Below are 9,784 nucleotides of genomic sequence, written 5' to 3' on the forward strand. Positions count from 1 at the left end.
CACAGACCACCAATCACTACAATGGCTACGCCAGTCCAATACCAACAATGCCCAACTCATTCGATGGCAGGAAGCTCTCGAAGAGTTCGATTTCGAAATCTCATACCGCCCAGGCAAGCTCCACACTAACGCCGACGCCCTCTCCCGCTTACCCATCAACGCCGTCTGCCCAAAACCAGACCTAATTCAAATGTGGAAAGACAAACAACGCCCTACCTGGATCCCGCCACACACATTCGCCAAGCTACACCTCCATGGTGACCACCTGTACGATGCAGACGGCCACATCGTCCTCGATCCCACCACGGCCCATGACGCTATGATACAACTCCACGCCAACAACAACATCCACCTCGGCACCAAAAAGCTTTTACAGGCTTTCTCTGACATGTATTGGACAGCTAACCCATCTGCCATTGCTAAAAACATCATCCAAACATGCCGCGCCTGTGCTTCAGGGAAAGACATCACTCTCACCCCTGGCCCCTCAGGCAAACTAACTGCACAAAAACCCTGGCAGCTGCTTTCCCTCGATGTTGTCAGCCCCCTCACACCGAAAGCAGGATACAAATATATCATCACGTTCGTTGACGTCTACTCAAAATTCATCATCACTTGCCCTGCCAAAGACCACAACGCCGTAGCAGTCGCCGACGCCCTGGTCCGCCACGTCTTCCCTTATTTCGGCATCCCACAAGCCCTACACCCGGATAATGCCCCTGAATTCACAGGAAAAGTCTGGGAAGAACTTGCCAAAATATTCGGCTACCGCATCTCCCACTCATCCCCCTACTGGCCACAAGGTAACAGCATATGTGAGAGGAGTCATTGGTCCCTCCTAAATCAAGTCAGGACCAGAATCCTGCAGACAGGCAATGATGATTGGCCCGCCCACATCAAAATTGTGCAATGGGGGCTTAATACCTGCCCACGAGACGACGGTGTAACCCCCCACGAGCGAGCATTCGGGGAATCCCCACTCCTACTACCCCTCCGCCACAACCTACACCCTCCAACCCCTCCCTCTTCTACCGACCCCCTCCACCACCTAAAACGACACCTCCACCACCTCCAGTCCCAACAAGACCTTGCACCAGACACCAACCCCTCCAACCCTTATAAGCCGGACAACTCAGTGGCGGTTGCACACCTGCCCATCCCCACCAAGACTTCCCCTCGGTTCGATGGCCCCTTCAAAATTATCAGGATCCCTAACCCTTACTAGGTTATCATAGATCACCATGGACAACCGCGCACCTACCGAAACTGCCACGTGCGCCCCTTCCACCCCTCCAACAATGACCACCCCCACACCCACACGCCCCGCACCTCTCCACTCACACCTGTCCCATCAGCATCTTCTCAGCATTACCCCCCCCCCGACTCCTACTCCTACTCCTTCTCACTCCCACCCTCCACATCCCTCACGAGCACACCGCCTCCCACCTCACCCCCCCAACACCCCACCCCCCACGACGACACCAACCTCCAACCCCACAACCCCGCCCCTGACCAACCCACACCTAACCCCCTCTCTCTACCACCAGATCCTGCATCGCTGCCCTCACCGCCCACAACGCAACCTCAGCCACACCAACTTAGCTGACCCACGCCCAACACCACCACGCCACCCTCACCCATCACAGACCACCCGCACAACCGCTAAAGCACCACCCCACCCACTGCACCACTCTCCAGCCCACCATGTGCAATCATCCCACCTCACAACAGTCAACACACCACCCCACCCACTGCACCACCTTCCAGCTCACCACGTGCAACCACTCCACCACGTGAACCCGCAGCCCGCCCACCTACACCCCCCCTTACCCCACGACCATTCTCACTACACACGACACACCGCACCCCCTCCTGCTACCCCACCCGCCCCCGGCCATATCCCCTCACCACCACGTGCTCACCCACCTTCACCACCGACGCCCACCCTCACCACCACCACCACCAGATCGGGACGCCTTTCACACCCACCCTCCAGGTACACACCAACACCACCACCCATCACCCACAAGACGCCCCAGTCACCACCTAAACCCACCCCCACCCCAAACACCGTCCCCATTACCCTACACCTCCACCAGGCAAAATGGAATCTCCCCAAATCCCAATCCCCCAAAGCACAAAGCTCCTCCCACCCACCCGGCCCTCATAAAAACCCCACACTCCCCTCACTCACCAGCATCCGACTCCTGCCTCCGCACCAAGCACAACCACCCGAGATGAACATTGAACGGATCCACTGGCAGCCCCACAACCGCCCACAGGTCAGGCTCAGGGCAACACACAAGCTTCTCCGGATCCTCCACCGGACCGACCGCCCATCCTCCCTCCGGCTTACTCTCAACCCACACCGAGAGCCGAACCCCACCACCCTCCACTGGACCAACTTCCTCCGACACCTCACCCCGGCCCACCAAACATACCACCTCCAGTCACGGGGCCATGACTTTTTCAATACAGAGGGTGGTAAAATACCTGCTGCCGCCGGACCACTCACCCCTCCACCCCCCACCCCACTACCAAGCCACCACCACACCACCACCACAGGAGGACACCACGGCGGGGTTAGTGACCCAGGACAAGAGGGTCACCAGGACACCTCTGTCCAGAGTCCCTCTTCCCCGCAACTGTCACAACACCAGGTGAGCAGGAAGAGGCAACGACTCTGCAGGCGGGGCAGCCTGCACCAGGTTCGGGGTGGGGCTGATCCAGAGTCAGTCCCAGGCAACAACGCGGTACGGCCACCGTACGTACCGGGGAAGGAGTGGTCACTGTACGCCCTTCAGTTGTTTCCCCCTGTGACACCACCATCACAGCCACCGTACGTGAAGGGGGAGGGAGTGGCCACTGTATGCTCCTCAGTCACAGCCACCTCTGGGGATGGCCTCGGGGCGTTAGTTATTGAACGTGCCCCGACTGGCAGAGAGAGGAATAATGGAACAGGAATCACGGCCACCGTACATGACGGGGAGGGAGTGGCCACTGTATGCCCCTCATCCACTATTACCTCCTACTATGGGAGTAATGCCTCAGTTACTTCCCGAAGGGCAGGCAGACCCTTGGCTACGGCCTCAGTACGTACCGGAGAGGACGCTGCCCCTGTGCACTCCTCTCCTGCCTTTTCCTCCTACGGGAGTAACACCGCGTTCACGGCCACCGTACGTGATGGGGAAGGAACGGCCACTGTACGCCCTTCAGTTACTTCCCGGCAGGTGGGCAGGCACACGGCTACAGCCACAGTGTGTGCAAGGGTAAGTAGACCCTCGGCCACAGCCTCAGCACACACCGGAGAGGGCGCTGCCCCCGTGCACCCTTCTCCTGCCTTTTCCTCCTTCGGGAGCAGCACCGCCAGCACTGTCTAAGTACATGCAGGGGAAGGAGCGGCCACCGTACACCCTTCAGCTGCAAGCCCTAGGAGTCATGAAACCACGTTCACGGCCACCGTACGTGACAGGGTGTGGCCACCATACGCCCCTCATTCGTGACTCTGAAGGCCCTCCCGGAGCAGGAGGTCCCTTGCGCAGCCGACCCCTTCCCTCTCGGCTGTGTGGGACGCCCTTTGTCTCCCAACAGGAGCAGTTCCCCGGAGGTACTGTTGGAGTGGTGGCGTGGCCCAGTCCAAGCCCTACCACCTACCCCTGGGAGGTCCCTGTCCCTGACGGACACCCGACAGAGGTGACGCCGCAGTTCACCCCTGACGGCGCTTCTTCCCGTAGGCGGCCGCAGTCCCCAGACTCCCAGGTCTGGCCAGCAACCCCCAGGCCCAGACAACCCAGGCTCTCTCTCTCCTCGGAGCCAGAGGCGCCAGGCCCGCCTCCTGGTGCTGTTCGGCCCTAGTCCCGAGGGCCACCTCTCAGGTCGAGGCCCCCAGACCGGAGGGCCTTCCTGCACCCCAATGACGACTACAACCCGGGCAGTGACGCCCCTACGGACAGTGCACTGCCCCCTGCAGGAGGGCTCCCCGTAGGGCCCCTCTCTCATGCCCAGGACACGCAACAGGTGATACCCAGGGAAAATACGGGTACATAGTGACACTAATAATACTAGTACAGTGAACAATCAACACAATAGCGTACAGTGACAAATAACAGAGTAAAGGCCCAAGTGATACATAAGTGACTAGAGTTACACACAGTGCACAGTGACTGGGTACCTGGCAGAACAGAAAAGACCAATAACTATATACGGGAGGACTTATAGAAATCGTGGGTTAAAGTCAGAGACATGCAGGGTTCATCAGAAACTTGTGAACTAGTGCTACTGCGACTAAGTGACTCCCGCGAGTGTCACGACCTGCATCCTACCCTCTTATGGTAATATTCATTCCCCCCACTCTTGGTCACGTCCTCTCCTAGTGAAATGAACTCAGTATATAAAACGCCATCTCTGCCTAGAAACAGTATCCGGGTAATGTAGTATTAGTATCAAATATCCATGTACAAGTGAAGAGTGACCTATTGTGCGTGTAACCCTACCCAATTGTATTAAAGGCTAATTCTGTGTTTCCTGTCTCTATACATATCCAATATCTCTTTTTGTATATTGTCACAGTGTAAGAATTAAGACAATAGATGTGTTAAGGTGTACTGCCTGGTTTTTATGTCCTGTTCCTTTGTGGATGCTTTACTTCCGGTCCGGAAAGAGGACCCCGCTCAGTCGCTGGTGTTCTTAGGACGAGAGGTTGGACTAAAAACACCCAGCATAACAATTTGGGGTCAAAGACTCTAGATCTTTGGGATCATCTGACACAGGTGTTAAGGGCCTACTGTTGACAATTCCTTCTACCTCGCAGAATACGGTGTCTAACCGCTCATTGTCAAGAACCTGATTCCTTAGGATGACAGTCACGATCTTTCTTATTGTTCTTATCTGTCTCTCCCATATCCCTCCCATATGTGAAGCTGCAGGAGGGTTGAACTCCCACTTGATGTGCTTGAGAAGAAGCTGATCCTTTACTTTGACTCATTCCACTGATTCAGGGCTTCTCTTATCTCTCTCTGAGCCCCAACAAAGTTAGTGTCATTGTCTGAACAAATCTTTTCGGGAGCTCCTCTCCTCGCCATAAATCTGACCAAAGCATTTATGAAGGAATCTGCATCAAGTGAGCTCAGCTTTTCAATGTGTACGGCTCGCACTGTTAAGCATGTAAAGATACAGCCGTATCTCTTTTCCTAGGACCGGCCCCTCTTCACTAGGAAGGGCCCAAAACAATCTATCCCCACATACGAGAAGGCAGGCTTGTTAGGAATCACACTCTCCTGAGGTAGCTGGGCCATTTGCTGTGAGCCCATCAGTTCTCTACTTCTCCTACAAGTGATGCAATTTCTTGTTACTTTACTAATCAGTGGCCGCAACTTGGGTATCCAGTAGCACTGCCGGAGAGCTGCTGCAACATGTTCTCACCCTGTGTGCCCTGTGTTCTTGTGAGCTTCCCTAACAATTAGCTCTGTTACATGGTGTTGTCGTGGCAATATCACTGGATGCCTTGCGTCTTCAGTGAGTGGTGCCATATGAAGGCGACCTCTTACTCTCAGCAGGTCGTCATCATGCATATAGGGTTCTAAGCGGTAGACTGGACTATTTGAGGGCACACGTCCTTGTGCTCTAAGAGCTTGTATTTCGGCACTGTAATGCTTTCTCTGGATGTACCTATGTATAACATTCCCAGCTCCTTCCAAGTCTGTAACTTCAAGATCCTTGCCCTTCAGGCACCATGAAGCAGGTTTTCTTTCTTTAAGCCATGCTCCGAATCAACGGATCCATGCTAGTCTTCCTCATATGGAACCAGCTTGAGAAGCTTCCTATTAGCCTGTCAGTTGCACTCTCGGTGACCTGAGATACTATTAATGCTGTCGGCATCTGTTTCACTTCTTTATCGTTGTTTAAGATTTCAGGATTTTCTTCAGGGCACTCTGGCCACTTTACTTCTTGCCAGAGGAACTCCGGCCCCTGTTTCCATCTTGCATTGGTGATCATTTCATTTCCAGTCAGTCCTCGAGACGCGTCATCAGCAGGATTCAGCCTCGTGCTCACGTGCCTCCACTGTACAGCACGGGAACCACTGTGAATTGCTGCCACTCTGTTGGCAACAAAGGTGTGAAACCTCTTAGACTCATTCTTAATGTACTGGAGAACAATCATACTATCAGTCCAGAAGACAGATTCTTGGAGCTTTACTTCCATCTCTTGATGCAGTGTAGTGTCCAATTTTACTGCTACTACTGCTGCCAGGAGTTCCAATCTAGGGATTGTTAACTGCTTCATTGGTGCCAGCCTATATTTGGCTCCCAACAAGGTGCAGTGGATTCTTTCTGCTTCATCCTTTATTCTTACATAACTCACAGCTCCATATGCCTCCTCAGAGGCATCACAAAAATGATGCAGCTGATAACTAATGACCGTACCAAAGTCTGGTGGTATGATACAGCGACCAACTCCAAATTCATCTAATCCTGGCAGGTCTTCCAACCACCTTTCCTACCTTTGTTTGCTGTGTGGAGTTAACTCATCGTCCCAACCTTTACCTAGTCTGCACTCATCCTGAAATATCTTCTTAGCTACCAACACAAAGGGAGAAACAAGACCTAAAGGATCGTATACTGAACTCAACACACTAAGCAATCCTCGCTTTGTGCTTTCCTTCCTCTTCGGTTTTGTTCTGATACCCAGTTTGTCATCTTCAGTGTTCCATTCAAGACCCAATGCACATTCGACTGGTAGAATATCTTGATCAAGGTTCATCCTCTTCACTTCTTTAGCTCGTTCTTCTGCGGGTATTGAGCTCAGCACTCGTTTGCTGTTGCTCATCCATTTTGTCAAACGAAAGCCTCCACACAACAGCATCTGACAAAGTTCAGTCACTAGAGTCACTGCTACATCCTCAGAACTTACAGACTTCAAACAATCGTCTGCATAAAAGTTATCCAACACAGTGTTCACAGCTAACGAGCTAAATCTACTGGACTCATCAAGTGCTGTGCGACGAAGTGCAAACCCTACACAACTTGGACTCCATACTCCACCAAACAAATGTGCAGTCATCCTGTAGATTTGGGGCTTCTGTGCAATGTCTTCGCCTGTCCGCCAAAGGAACCTTAACACGTTCCTGTGCTCTGGTGTTACACGTACTTGATGGAACATGGACTCAATGTCTGCCATAATAGCTATCTTCTCCAGCCTGAATCTAAGCAACACACCAAGCAGTTTATTCGTGAGATCCGGTCCCTTGTATATGTACTTGTTGAGTGAATATCCCTGGGACTCAGCTGCACAGTCAAACACTAATCTGAATTTTTCAGGTTTACTGGGATGTTTCACATTAAATATAGGCAGATACCAAGTCATCCCTGGGAAGGCACTGATTTCTTCTTCAGGCACCCGTTCAGCATGTCCTTTACCCACTAAGTTGTTCACTTCAGACCTGTAGCTCTCCAGAAGACTATCAACCTTAACTAAGCGTAGCTTGAGGGATCGAAGGCACTTCTCTGCCGTACTACGATTATCGTGCAGTCCAGACAGATTGGACCTGAACGGTATTGGTAATTCATAATGACCGTTTTTTAACACAACGGATCGAGCCCAAAGATCCAAAACCTTTTGGTCCTCAATAGACATTGCTGGCTTCTCCTCTAACTGTTGATCTTCATCTACTGCCCAGAACCTTTCCACCTGAGTCTCTAGGCTTGTTTCTGGCACTGTCATGGAATTAATGTAGTTGCAGAGGACCTTTTTTCCTTGAAAGTTTTTATTCACTGGTCCGTTAACTATCCAACCTAGTTTTGTGTGGATAGCGTAAGGATCGTCATCTCGACCACGTCTTACCTCTAGTGGTACTAAGATCTCTGAATAGTTCTGACCAATAATCATTTCAACGCAGAGGTTGGTCATGTGGGGAACGTCAGGATCTTGCAAGTGCTTCCACCGCTCAAAGTCCTTTGGAACAGCTATACTGTCTTGAAGATCAGGGATCTTTTTTACTGTAAGCACTTCTGGTAGGCTTAGTAGCTTATTCTTGCGACCTGCACCCCTCATTTCTAAAGAAACTATCGCTGAGTCTGCATCTGTCCCACTATTCAAGGTGGAAAGGGACACGTTTCTTGGTTCACCTTGAAGGTTTAACTTTTCCACCAAAGACTGGGAGCAAAATGTCCTGTTACTTCCCGTGTCTACCAAAGCAAGAGCTCGAACAGCCTTAGAACCACCTTTGCCTCGTACTAGAACGTTAACTATCGGCAAGGCTATTTTGTCATCAGTTCCTGGTGCCCTGCATCCGTAGCTTCTGTGAGTAAACTTCGCTGTCTTTTCGTTACCTCCACTGGTTCTCTTAGTTTTCTTATCCGTACCTTGGAATGCCTCGTGCAGTAGCTTGGAATGCCATAGGTCGCAACCCTTTACACCACAGGCAGACCACTTCCTACACTGATCCACCCAGTGTTCTCCACGCAGGTAGTTGTAACAGAGTCCTCTTTTTTGGGCAAAACTCAGTCTCTTCTCTGATGTCAAATTCTGGAACTGCTCACAATCCGGTAACCAGTGTTCTTTATTGCAAAGCTGACACCATGTTTTTTTCTTACTGCTTGCCTTCACAGCACCAGCTTCACTCTTGGTCTTTGTGGATTCAACCGAGGTGGTGGCAGAGTCTCTATCATGAACTTCGGTACTGAAACAAGCTTTCTTGGATGCAATTTCCTTCTTGGGTTTTGTTCCCTTCTTTTCTTCATATGGTGTCTTACCTACGTTTCCATACAGTGGTTCGTTTGCTATCTTTGCAGATTCTTCAATGAATTCAGTAAGCTTTTCTATATCTGGGTACTCCTTATGTTTCCCTTTGAAATGGACCACCTCAGTGACCCATTTTCTTCTACAGTCAAAAGGCAGCCTCTCCACTATTTTGACCATACTGTACTCTGAGCCCAATCTGTCAGTTTTACCGATAGCTTTGAGCACTTCCAGGCAATCCTTGATGCCATCCGCAAAGTTCTTGCAGCCCGGCTTTGTCATTTGGACGTATTTGGGGGCCTTGAATAATCTTGTTTAGCCACGCTTGTGATACCGCGAGATCATTACCAAACCTCTCCTTCAGGATCTGTCTTGCCCATTTATACCCTTCTTCAGCTTTCATCATGTAACAACATGACACCGCTCTGGCAGCAGGTCCAATACACAGCCGTAACAATCGGTTCTTCTTAACTGCAGGACTAACTGAAGCACTACCAATGGATTCGTCAAAGTTACTTATGAACCGCCAGTAATTAAGCGGGTTTCCATCAAAGGCTTGTAATTCTATCTGTTGTATATGATGCATTTCTGTGAGATGTGGTCGATCACACTTCGTGCTTGCTGCCTGTGAATCAATACATTCATCACTTCTCTTGGATGGTTCCCTGGGAGGTTCCTTATGGCATTGATACTCTGCACCGCCGGATTAAGGGGGGGGGGGGCCCAAGGGGCCCGGGCCCTGGGCCACCCACCAAGAGGGGGCCTCCCACCAGAGCAACTTGTGTTCATTTCATTTCGTGTTTATGCATTACATATTACAGCATTGGATGAATAGTCCCCGTTCAGTATTTCCTAACTAAAAGTGTCCTATTTATTTATTAGGATTTAGGTTACCAGTCTGTGGTGTATGCCACTGGGGGAGTTGGAAAGGGGGCCTCCCTTCCAAGCGGGCCCCGGGCCTCCCACATGCTTAATCCAGCCGTGATACTCTGTTTGAGATGTCATTATCTCATGAGGTTTAGATGGCCGAAATGGCTCAACCATGGGG

General features: G+C 51.3%; 1 protein-coding gene across 1 annotated transcript; it reads right to left on the reverse strand.

Moving 5' to 3' along the window:
- Positions 1 to 5,751: 5,751 nt before the first annotated feature.
- On the reverse strand, positions 5,752 to 9,018 carry LOC145417527 (uncharacterized). Its single transcript, XM_080286236.1, has 2 exons — positions 6,684 to 9,018; positions 5,752 to 6,428 (listed from the first exon to the last, which is right to left on the reverse strand). The coding sequence occupies exons 1-2, from the start codon at positions 9,016 to 9,018 to the stop codon at positions 5,752 to 5,754; spliced, it is 3,012 nt and encodes a 1,003-aa protein (XP_080142362.1).
- Between the last annotated feature and the right edge of the window lie 766 nt (positions 9,019 to 9,784).

This window comes from Coenobita brevimanus, chromosome 110, assembly GCF_032717465.1.
Source record: "Coenobita brevimanus isolate Jiangsu-jjx chromosome 110, ASM3271746v2, whole genome shotgun sequence".
Classification (NCBI taxonomy): domain Eukaryota; kingdom Metazoa; phylum Arthropoda; class Malacostraca; order Decapoda; family Coenobitidae; genus Coenobita; species Coenobita brevimanus.

What these genes read in the sequence shown, in the direction of transcription:
- LOC145417527 (XM_080286236.1), bottom strand. Translation starts at nt 9,018, where the DNA reads ATGACAAAGCCGGGCTGCAAGAACTTTGCGGATGGCATCAAGGATTGC. An exon ending in CACTGAAGATGACAAACTGG is followed by an intron (nt 6,429 to 6,683) that starts GTATCAGAACAA and finishes TCATACCACCAG; the next exon opens with ACTTTGGTACGGTCATTAGT.